The sequence below is a fragment of the Nicotiana tabacum genome, chromosome 6 (assembly GCF_000715075.1).
Source record: "Nicotiana tabacum cultivar K326 chromosome 6, ASM71507v2, whole genome shotgun sequence".
Taxonomy (NCBI): Eukaryota; Viridiplantae; Streptophyta; class Magnoliopsida; order Solanales; family Solanaceae; genus Nicotiana; species Nicotiana tabacum.
In genome coordinates this window covers 43402471-43420869 of record NC_134085.1, presented here as the reverse complement: position 1 = coordinate 43420869, position 18399 = coordinate 43402471, and the positions used below count along the sequence as shown (strand labels likewise).

Genomic DNA, 18399 nt, shown 5'->3' with positions numbered 1-18399 from the left:
CCTCCTGTGTGACTCAGTGATTATGTGGTTCAATCTCAGAAGGCAAATTACTCATATCCAATCCCACAATATGTGGCTTATGATCAACTCTCTCATGCTTATCAGGTCTCTTTAGCTGCTTATTTTGCCATTGCTAAACCTAATTCCTTCAGTGAAGCTAGTGCTGATCCTAAGTGGGTAGAAGTTATGTAAATTGAGATCTCAGCTTTGGAAGAAAATAACACATGGTCTATAGTAGACCTGCCACCAGAAAAAGTTCCTATTGGGTGTAAATGAATTTTCAAAGTCAAGTATAAATCCAATAGTGAGATGGAGAGATATAAGACCAGATTAGTAGCCCAATGCTACAACCAACAAGAAGGCCTAGACTACATAGAAACATTCTCACCAGTAGCCAAAATGGTTACTGTGAGAGTTGTAGTTGCCTTAGCTGCTGCTTCCAGTTAGTATGTATTCCAGATAGATGTGCATAATGCATTCTTATAGGGTGACTTGGTAGAGGAAGTTTACATGCACATTCCAGATGGCTTATCAAGCCAAGGGGGAGTATCAGAAAGTGTGCAAATTACACAAGTCCTTATATGGGCTGAAGCAAGCACCTAGACAATGGAATCTCAAACTGACTGAAGCACTCCTAGATATGAAGTTTGTGCAAAATCATTATGATTACTCTCTCTTTACTAAAAACAGGAACATAACTGGTGATAGTACTAGTATATGTAGATGACTTGCTGATCATAGGCAGCAATCTACACATTATTAGACAAGCCAGAAAAGAATTATAGGAAAGGTTCAGGATGAAGGATTAGGGAGAATTGAAATATTTTCTTGGAATTTAATTCTCAAGGTCTCAAAAAGGTATCTTGATGTGTCAGAGAAAGTATGCATTGGAACATATTTCTGAACTTGGTCTAGCAGGTGAAAAACCAGTCTGTACACCCCTTGAGTTCAATCATAAACTCACTTTTGTTGATTTTGATCAGGAAGTAAACAAGAATGCATATGCAGATATATTAGTTGAAGATAAAGGCATCTATCAGATATTGATAGGTAGATTATTGTACCTAACTATGACAAGGCCGGATATAACTTTTGTAGTACAACTGCTCAGTCAATATATGCATACACCCAAAGTCTCTCATATGGAAGCTGCAAAGAGAGTGATAAGGTACATTAAGTCTACACCAGAACTTGGACTTTTTATGCCTACTGGTAGCTACAATCAACTTGTAGCATATTGTGATTCTGAATGGGTAGCATATGTGGAGTCTAGAAGATCAGTTTCTGGATATGTGGTAAAGTTTGGTGGTGCACTAATTTCCTGGAAATCAAAAAACTAAGGAACAGTGTCTTGAAGCTCAGCTAAAGCGAAATTTCGAAGTATGGCAACCACAGTTGCTGAGATTGCATGGCTAGTTGGACTATTCAGAGAACTGGGTGTGGATATCAAATTATCTATGTCATTGCACTGTGATAGCAAATTTGCTATTCAAATTACTATATATTTCATCTTTCACGAGAGGACTAAGCATATAGATATTGACTGTCGTTTTGTAAGGGAGAAACTGGTGCAAGGACTAATTCAAACGCAGGATGTTGGGACAACAGAACAAATTGCAGATTTACTAAGGCATTGTGCAAACCACAACATGAGACTTACTGAGCAAGCTGAGAATGAAGAATGTATTTCATCCCTCAGCCTGAGGGGGAGTGTTAAGGAATGTGTGTCCCACATATTTAAAGTGTAGAGTTAGTTAGTGGTTAGTTATAACTAATTAGTAGACTAATACAAGTAGTTAGCAATTAAATCGTACAAGTAGTAGTAGTGCTCTGTAAATACTCCCTCCGTTTCAATTTATATGAACCTGTTTGACTGGACACGGAGTTTAAGAAAAAATAAAGATTTTTGGAATTTGTGGTCCTAAACAAGTCAAAAAGGGGCCCAGAGTATTTGTGTGCTTATAAAAGCTTCTCATTAAGGGTAGAATTGTAAGTTTAAGCTAAATTGTTAACAAATTTAGAAAGGGGTCATTCTTTTGGAACAGACCAAAAAGGAAATAGGTTCACATAAATTAAAAAATTAAAAACATATTTAAAAAGTATTTTAAGTGAAATAATAGTTTTCATCCCATTTTTAAAACTTTTTTCTTAATTGCGTAGGGGCACATTCAATAATTAAAAAGATGAAATTTTTCCCGTGACTTATTAGCAAGTCTTGTGATTCTAGTCTTTCCTCGTCTGTTTCTTGATTTCCCACTCGTACTGTTACGCAGCGCCTTCCTGAGATAGCTTTCATTAACGCAATCAAGCTTTCTTTCATTCTCAATTCTCATTCATGTTCCCTCAATTGCTCTTGGCATTGGTTTTCCCGTACGGCACTGACAATCTAGTCTAGCGTACGGAGGGGACCTCAGTTGGCGGACAGCAACTGCACTGACATCAGTTGCTTAGCCTTACGTCGTCCTTCCAAGGAATCTCAGGAAGGCGCCGCGTAACAGTTGGTATCAGAGCCTAGGCTCGACATCGGACAAGGAAACGCATTGCCATTACCATCATTTCTGACCATGGTGAATCATGGGGACCGCATTGCGGCCCTTGAACAGACGGTTGACGGATTACTACCCATCATGGATATGGTGCCTGAACTAAGAACCAGCCTAGGGCAAAGGTTGGACGACCTGGACCACAGGGTACTCCAAGCCGAAGTTGACATAGAAAACATCAGTCGTGACTCCGAGGGAGACCGGCAAACGGCAGCCACAGAGGCAGCCGAAATTTTTGGCAAATTCGAGGGACTCCAACAGGAGCGTGCCGAGGATTTAGCTTACAGGGCACAAGAGGCAGACAGGGTGACTGCCATGCAACAAACTATTGACGACTTGACAGACAAGCTCAATGTCGTCAATGCTACTTTACAGGGCCTGCTGCGAGGCGGTGGAAACCAGGGGGATCAAACAATCAAACTTTCTAGCAAGCAAACAATTCTCTGTACTGGTGTCTCTCCTCCTCGACACCGCGTTGCCTTTCTGTAATAGCTTTCGTTAATGCAATCAAGCTTTCTTTCATTCTCAATTCTCATTCCTGTTCTCTCAATTGCTCTCGGCATTGGTTTTCCCGTATGGCACTGACAATCTAGTCTAGCGTACGGAGGGGACCTCAGTTGGCAGACAACAACTGCACTGACATCAGTTGCTTAGCCTTACGTCGCCCTTCCAAGGAATCTCAGGAAGGCACCGCGTAACAGTACTCGTGTTAAAGGAAAGATTTTTCGCCAAGCGAAAACGTAGAATACTGAAACCGCTTGACACGTTCACATACTAAGAAACTAGAATATTCCCCGTATTTTTAGTAGCTTATAACCATAATCTGGTATATTAACACTTCCCAAAATCCCATATATATAGGTGAGGGAGGGATGACAAAAGAAGATGGTACTGTCACTGTGTTAAACAGAGAGTTCAAGCCGAGGTCAAAAATGGGTGTGTCAAGAACAAGTTTTCTTGGGTGTTTTATTCTTGCAGTTTTGGGTTTGATTATCAATGCATCCATATTATGCAGAGGTGGAATTACAAGCAGTTTTGTTAGGAAAGTTGAGAAGACCATTGATATGCCTATGGACAGTGATGTCTTCAGTGTGCCTCCTGGCTATAATGCACCTCAACAGGTTATTTCAATCTCTTTGCGTTTTTCATGTCTAGTTCTCACTCAGTGCTTTTGATGAATACTTTCTCTGTTTTCCTTTGTCGTACATGGAAGGTTTGTAGAGGCGGATCTATAATTTTACAATAAGTGAATATAATTGCATCCTCTCATCATTATATTCAATGGCTACGAACTTGGTGCGAGTGTGTGTGTGTGTGTGTTTAGTCGAAGGCAGGCTTTCGCACTCATTTCCGGCAAGGACAAGCTGCAATACCATTTTCTAGTATATTTTCTGGTGTTGCTTATTAATGCAATCTTGTTATACCTATTGAAAATTGATTTTGTTGCGATTTTCTTGGGATAAGGTTCACATAACACAAGGAGATCATGTTGGGAAGGCAATGATTGTCTCATGGGTGACAATGGATGAACCTGGTTCGAGTACAGTTTTATACTGGAGTAACAACAGCAAGCAAAAGAATAAGGCCAAGGGAACTGTTACTACATACAGATTCTACAATTATACTTCTGGTTACATCCACCACTGCATTATTAAGCATTTGAAGGTGAATCAAACCTTCTTTCTTTCTTCAAATTTGGGAATAATTGTGGTTTCTACATTTAGTTATTCTCCATTGGCGCATCGTGCATTGTTATATAATATACGTCATATCTACCTTTTGTAACGGTATAAACACTACATTTTGCAGTTCAATACCAAATATTACTATGAGGTGGGGATCAGTCATAACCCAAGAACCTTCTGGTTTGTGACTCCTCCACAAGTTGGCCCTGATGTTCCTTATACTTTTGGACTTATAGGTAACCATTTCAACCAAACTATTGCTGTACGATTTAATTCTTTTTGAGCTAATTATGTTGGCACTGCAATTTCGGCTTCTTTTATTCCTTCAGTGGAGATTTTGAGGTTCACTGTGCTTTCTCAAAGGTACTAAAATGAGGGAGAAGCATATAGTACGATCTAGGATTGAGTGATAGTATAAATTAAGTTTAGTTCATCGTTAACCACAATAAACGAACTTTGTTACATGAGTATTATTCACAAAATAATACTGTTACATTAGTATCGACAAAAAAGAGGTTCGTCGATATTGTTGCTACCATTTCTGTAGTTTTTCCCAATCTAAGCTGCATTTATCTTACAGGGGATCTTGGTCAGAGTTTTGATTCAAATAGGACACTCACACATTATGAATTAAATCCAATCAAGGGGCAGACAGTGTTGTTTGTTGGCGATTTATCTTATGCAGATAACTATCCTAATCATGACAACACAAGATGGGATACATGGGGAAGGTTTGTAGAAAGAAGTGTTGCTTATCAACCTTGGATCTGGACAACAGGGAATCATGAGATAGATTTTGCTCCTGAAATTGTAAGTCATGCAAATTCAATTTTCTTTAACTTGAAGTTGACTTCAGGTGCTTTTATCATTCTCCAGCCTTTGGTTTTCGGCATGCTGTAGTTTAAAGGAAATACACAACAATTGTTAGTACCATGCATTCTACATTCTTCACAAAATCACTAGGTTGTCTTAACCAGAGTTAGCTCTTCTACTTCTAGTTTGAGTAGATTCGAGGTATGTCCCACCAGCTTCATCTTGCACGCTCAACAACGATAAAATATTTAGGACAGATGACAGGAAAAAAAAAAGCAGTCATGCTTTCAAGGGAACTGAATATGGTGAACTAGTTAATAAAGTGAAATCAACTGAAAATATAGTGTTGTTCTGCCACTGTTTTAAACCGTACTCTTGGACGTTTTACCTTTATGATTTTACAGGGATATTCTAACAAACATGTTGGTGACTTTTCTGCAGGGGGAAACAAAACCATTTAAGCCCTATACTCATCGATATCGTGTCCCTTATAAATCATCAAACAGTACAGCTCCCTTTTGGTATTCAATCAAGAGAGCATCAGCATACATCATAGTTTTGTCCTCATATTCAGCTTATGGTAAGAGTATTCACATTTCACAGGTTATTGTCGTACATGCTTATGAGCAGTACAATGTCTGTTTACTTTGTCTATTTAAGATTCTATGGCTGATTCTGGTGTTGCATTTAGGACATAAATTGTGTCCTTCAGTGATGAGTCTCTTGGTCCCTTTTCCTTCTTAGTACAGAACTACAGACGTCGTTATAATTGGCCAGAAAATATATTCAAGGTCTTGTGCCTTGTCAGTTCTTGAATAATTGTTCTTCGAATATGATTCCAGGAAGTAGGTCTTTTATAAGTTCCTTTCCTTTTAATAGCAGAAACAATTAGATATTCAAAAGTGTGGATCATGGATTTTCCAATTCTTTTATATGAAGTTTTTGTCGTCTTCTCAATTATAGGCATGTACACTCCACAATATCAATGGCTTTATGAAGAGCTACCGAAAGTTAACAGGTGCCAGACACCATGGCTGATTGTTCTATTGCATTCGCCGTGGTATAACAGCTACAACTATCACTTTATGGAAGGGGAGACCATGAGAGTAATGTATGAGCCATGGTTTGTGCAGTACAAAGTTGATGTTGTTTTTGCAGGTCATGTTCATGCTTATGAGCGATCGGTATGTCGTGCACCAATATTATGCAGCCAGTCATAGTGATATCTGTCAATACAAAAGGTTCACTTTGTTTTGTTTTTCAGGAACGTGTATCCAATGTGGCTTACAACATAGTCAATGGAAAATGCACTCCAATTCGCGATCAGTCTGCCCCTATATACATAACAATTGGTGACGGTGGAAATATTGAAGGCCTAGCCAATAGGTAAGATTGATCCAACTCGATTCCCCTCGTTCTTTAATGTAATCTTGAACATTGAGATATTCATATAAAGCATAAACTAGATACACGGTACTGAACACCAATTGCCAACTGAAAGAAGAAATTACAAAAAGTACGAGTAAACGGTTTTCATCTGTTCTAGTTGCATTAGTGACAGATTACTGATTTTTTAACACAATTTTCAGCATGACAGAGCCACAGCCAGAGTACTCTGCATTTCGAGAGGCTAGTTTTGGTCATGCTACTCTTGATATCAAGAATAGAACTCATGCTTATTATAGTTGGCATCGTAATCAAGAAGGATATGCTGTGGAAGCTGATAAGTTGTGGCTTTATAATCGTTTTTGGCATCCAGTTGATGATTCTACAACACCCAAATCATGATCCTCCTGTAAAGGACTAGTTTTTCTTTCTTTCTTCTGCCTTGTGTAATTCTAATTCTGGATTTGTAATCAATAAAGTTTCTTAATTACCGATGTCATGCAATCACCTATTGAAATCAGCTCCAAGTTAGTTATGTTCTTCTTTTTATAGACTAGTCAACTCCTTGGTATTCCTCCATTCATAAAGGAATGACACTGGTATTGTTTCATGAGTCAAGTAATTTTTTTTCTTTGTCTATAATATATTCAAATTTTGAAGATAATTTTAACGAAGTATAAAATTATGATTTATAATACTTTCATGTAACCTCTAAATCTTTAATTTAATCTTAAAGAAGCATTAATTAATTGATATTCACGCAAAAATCAACTTGTTACCTCTTAGTCTGAACTTCGCCAACGAATAAAATTTCTATTACACAAGATACTATTTATTAGCAGGCATTTTTTTTTCTGGAAAAAGAATAGAAGATGGAGTACATTTTAGGAAAACACATGAATTTAATGTGTGAGACATTTATATACCCTGAAATAAAGATGGCTACAAAAGTTTCAAATGCTTTAGGTAGTAAAATCAACAACAATCAATAAATAAACCGTATTCACTTTGTTCAGACCCATATCATTCCAATTTGAAATGCCCCAACAAGTGATATTCCTTCACCACATGCTCGAATTGAACCAAAAGAATATCCGAGCATCGACTGAAATGTTAAATCGTTCCATTGACGACTCCTTTGTGTCCGAGTTTGAATCACCCGTAATCATGAATATTTCCTTACCCACACTGTAACCCTTAGTCCTAACCGTCAATCTCTCCAAAAATTTCAAAGTCAAGAGGTAATGACTAAACTCCAGCAGCTACACCCTTTATTTATTTATTTATTTTTATTTTTTATTTTTTTGAGAATGATAACAATTTTCTGTATATATAATACGACATTAGTACAAAGGTAGTGCTGGAAACCAAAATGAGAGTTACATCAGAGTGCCAACTAATGAAAAAACCTACATCCTTGTAAGAACTTCTTACAAGGAACCTAGTTGTAACGACCCTGTCGGTCGTTCCAAGAGTTATAGCCCAATTTCCCCCATTTTTGCTTCTTTATGTATTGTTCAGCTGTATTGTGTGGTATCGGATTGGTTGGTTCGGGTTCGGAGTGGTTTGGAGAGGAATGAGACATTTAGTCTCTTATTTAGGAGTTCAAGTTGGAAAAGTCAACCGGATGTTGACCTATGAGTAAGCGATCTCAGATTGGGATTTTTATGGTTCGGATAGCTCCGTTAGGTGATTTTGCACTTAGGAGCATGTTCAGAATATAATTTGGAGGTCCGTAGTAGATTTAGACTTGAATTGGCGAAATTGAAAATTTGGCGTTTCTCGGTCGGCAGTGAAAATTTTGATATCGGGGTCGAAATAAAATTTTGGAAATTTGAGTAGGTCCATAATGTTATTTGTGATGTGTGTGCAAAATTTCAGGTCATTCGGACGAGGTTTGATAGGTTTCAGCATCGTTTGCAGAATTCGGAAGTTTAGAAGTTCTTAGGCCTGAATCCGAGGGTAATTTGGTGTTTTGATATTGTTTGGAGTGTTCCGAAGGTTTGAATGAGTTAGAATGGTGGTATATGACTTGTTGGTATTCTTGGTTGAGGTCCCGAAGGCCTCGGGATGAATTCGGATGGTTAGCGGAAGAGTTGGAAATTGGTTTGAGCAGCTGAAGCTGCTGCTTCTGTTATTTCCACACTGCGGATTGGGGACCGTAGGTGCGAGGTCCGCAGAAGTGGTTAAGTTGCGCAGGTGCACAGCCAGGGTCGGAGGTGCGGCTTGGTCCCCGTATCTGCGGTGACCGCAGGTGCGGTTATGCAACCGTAGAAGTGGAAATGCCCTTTTAATGAGATTCCGCAGAAGCGGAGAAGTTTGCACAGATGCGGTCCCGCAGCAGCAAAAACAGGACCGCAGATGCGGAAGTGCTGGATAGAAAGTATAAAAAGGTTCCTTCGCGAATTTTTGCCCATTCTTCACCATTGTTGGTCGGGTTTTGAGCTTTGGGTAGTGATTTTCAAGAGGAATCAAGGGTTATCAGTGGGGTAAGCTACTTGGATTTCGTTGTACTGTTTGTGATTATTTTCCTACTGTTTAATCATGGAACTAGTGGGAATTTGGAGTGATGTTGAAGGGGCTATGGCTTGAGTTTTGGAGAGTTTTGATATAGGATTTGAAGGATCAAATGGAGTCGGATTTTGATAAATCTTGTGTGTATGGACTCGTGAGTGGAAGGAGTTTCTAGTTTTGTGATTTTTGTTGGATCCCGAGACGTGAGCCTGGAGGCCGGGTTTAGGTGAATTTCAGGATTTTGGTTTGAATTGATATTTTTTTCATTCAGAATTGATTCCTTGGCCTATATTGATTGCATTGTATTGCTTTTGGTTAGATTCAGGACGTTTGGAGGCCGAATTTAGAGACAATGGCGCAGCGGAGTAGGATTTGGCTTGGTTTGAGGTAAGTAACACTTCCAAACTTGGTTTTGAGGGTTCGAAACCCCGAACTATGTGCTATATGATTTGTATTGAGGTGACGCACATGCCAAGTGATGGGCTTGTGGGCGTACACCGTGAGAATTGTGGTCGAGTTCATCCCATGGCACCGTTTTATGACTCTTTCTTGCTAATAACTGTGCTTCTATCACGTGATTAAATAAATATGCTGTAAATCATGCTAGATATCCTGTTAGGGCTTAACGCCGATACTGTTAAGACCCGAGTGGTTGTTTCTTGCTGTCATTTTATTAGATTCATTTATATTCTGTACTCAGTCTGATTCATGCATATCATATCATTTCTCAGTCTCAGTTGTTATTATTTGGCACATCATATCATGGTTTCAGGCTAGTTTCATGGCATTGTGAGACTGGAGAGTGATGACTGAGTGAGGCCGAGAGCCTGATTATGAGTGACAGTGATAGGATCGGGGTGCATGCCGCAGTAGTTATGTTGATGATTATGATAGCGCTTGAGCTGTAGGAGCTCCTCCGGAGTCTGTAACACACCCCCAGTGAGCGCAAATGATACTTTGAGGGATGGATTTCCCTGGACATGGATATGTCCAAAGTATTGATACCTGGAGATGGATTTCTCCTCAAGGTTGGAATACCCTTGTTCCTTGGTACTGGTTGACTTGCAGTCAGCATTGTATGTGTTCCGGGATGGATTTCCTTGGGCCGGATGGCCATATTCGGTCGAGTGGTTGAGCACTTGAGAGTGGGAGCACACGGTGCATTTTCATACATTTTTGGCATTGACATGTAGAGATTTGCTGAGCTTTATACTTCACATTATTCAGACATGTATTTACTTTACTGTTGAGTTGAATAATTGAATTGCCAGCATGCCTACTTTACTGTACAATTTAATTGTGTTATAATTGCTGAGGTTTAGTTCATCACTACCTATCAGTCTATAGTTTGGACTTGTTACTTACTGAGTTGGTGTACTCATGTTACCCCCAGCACCTTGTGTGCAGATCCAGGTATCTCAGGTCATGATAGCGGTTGTTGACTATTCCAGTCGCGAATTTTCACCGGAGATAGCGAGGTAGTTGCCTGGCGATCGCAGTCCCGCTTTTCTCCTTCTTTATCCTCCTTTTAATATATTTTGGCTACTTTCAGACTATTTTGGTCTTGTTATATTTCAGACCAGTTGTAGTATTTGCTCATGACTTAGTGACACCCAAGTTGGGGCTTTTATTTTCGCATTTTGATTTTTGACTTTATATCTTTTATGGAAATTTTTAGTTGAAAAAGGTTATTTAAATTTTAATGAAATGTTGAACTATTTTGGGAATGTGTCGGCTGGCCTAGTTCTATGTTAGGTGCCATCACGATCGGGTTGGTTTTGGGGTCGTGATAAGTTGGTATCAGAGTCTAGGTTACATAAGTCTCACGAGTCATGAGCAGGTTTAGTAGAGTCTTGCGGATCGGTATGGAGATGTCCGTACTTATCTTCGAGTGGTTGCAGGACTTTTAAGAAAAACTTCACATTCTTGAATTTTTGTCGTGCGAATCTGTTGATTTTGGTACTAAACTTCTGTTAATCTATTCTCTCACAGATGGTGAGGACACGTGCTACCGGTCTGGACGGATGGCCACCAATACCTACCAGTTGGCGCCGCTAGAGTTCGAGGGCGCGGTCGAGGCCATAGTAGAGGAAGGGGTGTAGCCCGCACAGTAGTTGGGGCAGCACCTGCAGATCCACCAGCCGCCCCAGTTCATGATCAAGTCCCAGTTGTGGATGCTCCAGCAGGACCAGCTTAGGCATCGGCTGTGCCTATTGTTATCCCAAGTCTTCAGGAGACCTTAGCTCAGATTTTGACCGTGTGCACTAGTCTTGCTCTGGTTGTCGCCGTTTCTGCTACAATAGCTACTTCCCAGGACGAGGGAGGCACTCAGTCTCCCGCCGCTCGTACTCCTGATCAAGTTGTTCAGGGAATCCACACACTAGAGGCACCGCTAGCCCAGCCGGTTGCACCTGCTCAGGATTATGCGGTTCCAGTCATGCCTGATGATGAGCAGCGTAGATTGGAGACATTTGGTAGACTTTAGCCTTCGACTTTCAGTGGTGCAGGGGTCGAGGATGCCCAGGGTTTCTTGGACAAGTGTTAGAAGATTCTTAGTATAGCGGGTATTCTAGAGACTAGTGAGGTCTCGTTCACTACCTTTCAGTTCTCTGGGGCTGCCTTTACTTGGTGGGAGGCTTATGAAAGGCGTAGGCCTTTTGGTGCAGCGCCCCTTACCTGACAGCAGTTCTCCATTATCTTTCTGGAGAAGTATGTATCGCAGTCTCGCAGGGAGGAGCTACGCAAATAGTTTGAGCAGTTGCATCAGAATGATATGACTGTGACACAGTATGAGATGAGGTTTTATGATTTAGCCCGTCATGTTGTTTGGTCGGTTCCTACAGACAAGGAGAGGACTAGGAGGTTCGTGCATGGCCTCGCTTATCAGCTGCGTATTCTTATGGCTAGATAGAGGGTGTCTGGTGCTTCTTTTCAGGAGGTGGTTGACATTGCTCGGGAGATAGAGTCAGTTCGCCGCCAGGAGCGAGTTGAGAGGAAGGCCAAGAATCCTCGGGGATCTGGTAGTTTTGGTGGTGTTCCTTCCAAAGGTCAGTTCCAGCCATGGCCAAAACGACCTCATTACTCATTTTCCTCATCCGATTTCGTCGGTAACAGTCCAGTGGCAGCCATGGTTGAACAACATCGACGAACCACCACTATTTCAACATTTTATGTCTAATGTTCTCACTTTATTCTCTCGTTCACAGATCCGAAGGGAAATAAACAAAAAGTTTCAATTCTTCTTAGTTTCAATTTGACTCCAAATCCGAAAATACACAAAAAATTCAAGTTCCCACTCTGACTTTGGGTTTAAAAAATATGGAGATTAGCTGAGGATCATTGACTGCTTGTGAGGTTCAAGTCCGTTGGTTCCGAATCAATTTATATTTGATGTCTTGCTCGTTTGCTACTGGACGCACGAATTCCGATGCCGGATTTGCTTGTAATGGCTTCTAAACAACGTTAATCAAAAGTTTAATTCAGGTTCATCTTTTCTCATTCTCTCTGTTGTCGGCAATGTTATTGTGATTGAAATATGGTGATGCCCTATTCTCTTGGTTACTGTGATCGTAGTCTCAACTTACGCTTAAGGACAAATATTTGATATTCTGTTCTTGTTGTTGGAAATTCGATTTTGTTGAGTGATATGTTTGAACATGAGCAATTGTAAACTGGGTTGTTTAGGTTATAACTGCATTCACAGGTGATCGACTTAGTTTCAATTTATCGATGCTTTGATTCATCGGCGTTTGCTAGTTTCTATGTGATGCTTGCGCCAATTCGTATCCCTGTTTCATCGCGAAATGCATTTTTAAGTCCCATATTCTCGAAATTGGAGATCGGCTGCATCTGTGAGCAGCCCCTTTGAATATTTTGCTTTTTCCCTGAGATTACGCATAGGGTGAAATGATTCAGTTGATTTTTTCAAAAGCCTATGTCAATTGTTCTTAAAATCGGTTTAGGCAATTACTCTTGGTGTCGAAAGTTGATAAATGTGTCTTCAGTGATCCATATAGTGCGTGATACATTGTTCTATCAAGTTTTCTTCAATTTTATAATTTGAAACAAATCTACACCTTCTCGTATTTGTTGAACTAGAACTTCTCTGTTGATTCCATGACTGCCCAAAATAATTCATTCTACTTGGACTTCTGAATTGTTTTCTTACATAGTCAGTTCTATCACGAGTTTAGTAAATTGTATTTTGGGGAAGGGTGTGGCATTAATTAACTGGTATTGGACTGATGATCGTGTTCAATCCCTTGTGTTGCAAGCCATCAAAAGTTTTTCTTGTGCACATTTGATACTTTTAAAATGTGAAAAGTTTGGATTAGTTTACCCTCTTCATGGTATAGATTTGGCTGTTAGAGATGAATTTGTTTATGTCTCTTCACTGCATTTTCCAGAAACCATGCAATTGTTTTGATAAATTCATTGTAGAATTGATTACGTGTTGATTGTCTTTGTTCTAGTGAATTGACACGCGAAGAATGCAAGTTTTGGAATTAGAGGTTGTAATCTTGTTTGATATAAATAGGTATGTATGGGAAGGTTAATTTGAATTAAATGAGTTGATGTGGCAAAGTTACGGTAATTACTTTGTGAAAGTAAAGAGTCGATTCCTGATTTATGTCTTTCTTGTTTTTTTTAAGGTTTTCTCATTTTCTCTGGGTTCTCTGAAACCCCAACTCTTAAGATTTTCCGATTTTCTTTTAGATCTATCTTAGATCTGTGTATACTATGAGCTTTTGTTGTTTTCCTCAAAGGTTTTTCCCAATTTTTCTAAAGTAACTCTTCATCTTCGAACTAGGGTTCTTAAACACCTTTTCAAAACGCTTCTTTCTTCTGATTTTTTGTATTAATCTGCGAGAGTCTCTATGGTTAAAGCATTTGTTTAAGTTTTCTCCTCTATTTGAGTTACTCTATTGAAAACCCTAATTTCGTCTCTTAAACTTCTTAGATCTGTATAGCTCTGAGAAGGATCGAACTTATTTTTTACTTGTTTTCATGGAAAATCTCTTGATTTTCGAATGGCTTGACATCTTCCTAAACTAGGGTTTCTGAAAAATCTTTTTTCGAAACGCTTTCTGGTTTTAAGTTGTTAATCCCCTACGTCTATATGTTTTGACTGATTTTGTTGAGTTCTTCCTTTACCCTAACTAGCCTATGTCAAAACCCTAATTTTTTAGGATTCTTTGTTTGTTTTCTGTGTATTAGTATGACTTACTGATTCTCATATTTCTTTTGAGTTCTTGTGATTTCTTGTGACTGCTTTGCCTTGATATGCTTCTATTGAGTTTCTCTGCCTAGACTTACACCAATTCTATGTGTTTGTGTTCGTCTTGACTGTTCACATTAAGACTCGCATCTTTCTCACTGATTCAGTATCATTTGATCTTCATATTTTGCTAGAGTTGTGTGCTAATTATTGACTTACCATGTCTCGCTCTATTTATATGTTAAACATGCTGACTCTTTTGCATGACTTTCTCTTTGATTGATTCTGAATTCCTTATTACTTGGTGTGATTTGAACATTTTCCTTTGGACCCCCCGACTCTTACCTTTCTACTTAATTTGATTAGTTGCTTGCCTTAATTAATTCTCCCTTGCCTTGTTTGCATTGCTACTTAATTCTTACTGATTGTTTCCTTAATTTGAAAACTTTTTGAACCTAGCCTTAATTACTTGTTCTATACTAGTACTATTTTGAAAGCTTTCATTATTTGTTATACCACAGCCGTGTATGATCTCTTTCCTTACTTGTCACCTACTCTTTACCATTTACACTGACTCCCTCAATCAAAGGGAGATTCGAACCAATTTTTTATATTGAGTTCTATAATTACTAAAAAATTGATTCTTGCCCATTTTAACCAGTTTTCAAACTACTATATAAATGACTCTCTTCTACAATCTTAAAACATGAACAATAGTTGATAATACACACACACATACCCAAACTCTCTCTTCTTTCTCTGCTACTTGTGATAATTGCTTGTCTAGCCGGCTGAAAGCTAAGGCTAGACTGTGGAACTCTACTTGCTTTACTTTCTGAATTTTTGCTTCCTTAACTAGTGTGATCTAGTTCAATTCTGAAACTCAACTCTATGTGCTCCATGTCTGTTAATCTATGTCTCCTTCTGCACTAATTTAATGGCTTATGTGTTTAATTGCCCTTCTTGTTTACTGCGTTATTCAGTATGCTTAAGTTTTGCTGTCTCTTGTTCAAATGTATAATCAACATGTCTGGGTCTCACTTGTCTTGTATGATACTGGGCCAACATGTTTACTTGTGTTCCTATTTATTCCCCTTAACTAATATGCCCATAGACTCCTAATGTATTTGATTAACACTAAGTAGCATGACTAACTTTGTGTAATAGACCCCTTCCCTGTAATTCAGCATGTCTACTGTTTTCTAACATTTTTCTACTACTATTCTGCCCTAACCCCCTAACCCCCAACACATTGTAAGCATGTGTTTGTGATACCTAGTCACTATGTGATCCTGAACCCTTCCCCCTACACCTAATGAGTAACTCTGTTAAGCTCCTGGCGTGAACACTTTGTGATAAACTATTACTATGACTATTTAAGTTCTATAGTACTTCTCTAGTGTTAACCTATGCGCAAATATGCTTTCACATATGAACTACTTGTCCCAATTCCTCCTTTCCCTATTTGTGTTTGAACTATGTATGTTGGTTTGGTCTTGAGTTGCTGATTTCCCTATTTCTTTTCTTCTCCAAACTGGTTTTTTTCACTAAGGCAAACTCTTCTATTGCTTTTTTTTTCCAAAACTTATTTCAAACTAATCATTGTCAAAACCGTTTCCAACTCAACTCTTTTAAACTTAGGTCAAACACTCTCACCTTACTCTTAGACCACTAGGTTCCGCCCTTTTGTGTGAGCCTTGCCTTGGGACCCTTGAGCTCCCTCTGAACTTGGACACACAAAAGTTGGCCCTTCCACACTATACTTACTCTGTCTTGGCTATGAAATCTGGGTGTGAGTACTGCCCGGTATCCCTTGAGGTCCTTAGGGAACTCTGACACACCCAGATATGAGAAAGGCTATAGAATAATCTTGGCACTTCAGGTGATTTATTACATAACTCAGGGAGGAAGTCCTAATCAGGTGCTGAAGGTTTGGGCCAGTTTTCAGGCTCTCTATAGTGTAACTTTTATTTTTCTTATGTAATTCATTTCAGTATTGGTCTGTAATAATCTATTGAAAGCAAGTATTTGGGTTGGCTAGTGAAAAGGGATGGGGTAAATAAGCATGCTATAGTTGTTAAGGGTAGAAAATATGTTATTAGGTTTATATTCCTAATTGTGCAATACAAACCATGTTTAGGACTCATACATGCATTAGAAATCATGCTCTTAGGTCCGATGTTTATTGTTTCTGCATGTGCATCCTTACAAAATCATGTGTTATAATCTTCTAATAACTAGCACTTTACTATTATGTTATGCGCTACCATGTACACTTAGAGATCTTGCCTTAGGATAAAAACAACGCTAATAAACAGGTTATTTCCATATCTTCTGCATATTTTGAAAGTATGTAATACTTATGCATTAAAAAAATCCTGCTCAGGGCATGCATATACATCACTCTGCAGTTTTTGTGCATTAGATATCATGCCTTTAGAACTACATTCACATCCGCTTAGGCATCTCTAGTTTAATAAAAAAATAGATTAACCCAACTGGTAATAATTCTGGAATTCTAAACATTTGGAACAACATGTTTAGTAATATAATTCAAACAGTATTCTCTAAGTAACCTGACAAGGGAACACTGTTTTACACCTAGGCAAGCCTTAGGTGCTAAATTTGTCAAAACTGGAAACATGCTTCTTTATGTATGCTGCTTGATTATCAACTGTTAGAATCAGTAGGCAAGCCTGATTCGGACTTCTTTTCTGACTCATGTAATAAATCTGATTTTGTTGTTGTCAGTTAGATACCATGCATAGGATCCGAATGTGGACCTTATCTCTGTATAAGTCATGCTGTCTATGTGCATTACTTGTGGATGTATATCTGAGCCTTCTATTTGTTTCCTGTATTTTCCCCCTAAATGCAGTCCTATGTGTTCTTATTTGTCGCCTAGTATTTTGCCTTTAAACCTGAGGGTCTGCCTAGAGCCCCCCTCCCTTAATAGGATAGGAGTCCTAATTCCTCCGGATTGATAGGAAGGACCGGGTAACAGCATGCAATAGGGGTCGAGACCAACCCTCGCTTTAATTACCTTCACGGGACGGGAAAGGGTAGATATGGATATGATGACCGGTGCGTTAATACCACGTGTAGACCCTCTTTGAAGAATGTCATAACGGGTATTTCATTGATGTGATCAATATTATAAACATATCTAGGACACCCCCCTTTACATTCCAAAATATGCTTAGATTGTAACTCTTTTCAAATCTCGCTTTTCACTAACTGTTTTTTTTCAAACACTTGTGTATTTAAACTTAAATCCCCTACTATTTGAGTCATACTTGCTTATTAGCTAATTTTACAAATTCACAAAAAACTGTTTGGCCGGGAACCGCACTAGTGGATCTTGAGGGGTTCCTAACACCTTTCCCTTAGGATAATTTCAAGCCCTTACCCTATCTCTGGTTACCAAACATAGTTATAAATGAACCTCATAGGCGCCCTAACGCACTTTAAATCGTTAGGTGGCGACTCTTCAAAACTGCAAACCCCCTTTCCCAAAAGGAAAGAGTGTCCCAACCAAAATGTCATAAACCCGATTCCGCGAAGGAAAAATAGGGCACGACAGCATGACGACTCTGCTGGGGATATTTAGGCTTTTACCATTTCATATTATTTTTTGTGAATTTGTACCCCTCCATATGTGCAATTATTTGTTTAATTTCCTTTAAGCATTTAATTTCTTCTTCAAAAGCAAAACTGACATATCTTTCTTGTTTACTTCCTTTATAACTGCTTTAAACTATGAAATTGCTGTATTTATCGCTTTCTTAACGTGCAAATACATGTCAACATGCTTTTAATTATTGCATAATCATGCTCAACATCATACTCCACTTGTGCCAAACAAATACTATAGCAACGCTTGATGAGTGGTTGTGCCCTTCCTATATCATTACCCCTAAATTCGGAAAGGCTTATTTGCGGTAAAACTAGTCGATCAGCGGTGCAGTCGACAGTTCCGTGCCTTCCACCTTTAGTTGTCTGCTCAAGGGTTCTAGTCTAAAACCCCATAGAAACCTTACTCTGTTTAAATTGCGCATGCATCATGGTCAAACCTAGCCGAGTCAGTTACGTTGTCCACGTAATGATCTTTTAAGATAGCCTTGTCCAAAAGTCCACTAGGTTTCCCTAAACCCAAACGGACATCATCACGTTTTGTGCATTTATTTGGAGAACTAAATGCTTCATACTAATTGTTGATATTAAATAGTCGAGTCTGGTG

At 39.0% G+C, this 18399-nt stretch overlaps 2 protein-coding genes across 2 annotated transcripts; both read left to right on the top strand.

The window, feature by feature from the left end:
• Window positions 1-309: 309 nt before the first annotated feature.
• Window positions 310-1340, top strand: LOC107776340 (secreted RxLR effector protein 161-like). The gene is made up of 2 exons (XM_016596225.1): window positions 310-442; window positions 919-1340. Exons 1-2 carry the CDS (start codon window positions 310-312, stop codon window positions 1338-1340), a joined length of 555 nt encoding a protein of 184 aa, XP_016451711.1.
• Window positions 1341-3423: 2083 nt separating this feature from the next.
• On the top strand, window positions 3424-7037 carry LOC107776341 (purple acid phosphatase 2-like). Its single transcript, XM_016596226.2, has 8 exons — window positions 3424-3664; window positions 4008-4208; window positions 4353-4464; window positions 4809-5038; window positions 5483-5621; window positions 6005-6225; window positions 6306-6427; window positions 6631-7037. Exons 1-8 carry the CDS (start codon window positions 3476-3478, stop codon window positions 6827-6829), a joined length of 1413 nt encoding a protein of 470 aa, XP_016451712.1. The 5' UTR covers window positions 3424-3475; the 3' UTR covers window positions 6830-7037.
• The last annotated feature ends 11362 nt before the right edge of the window (window positions 7038-18399 follow it).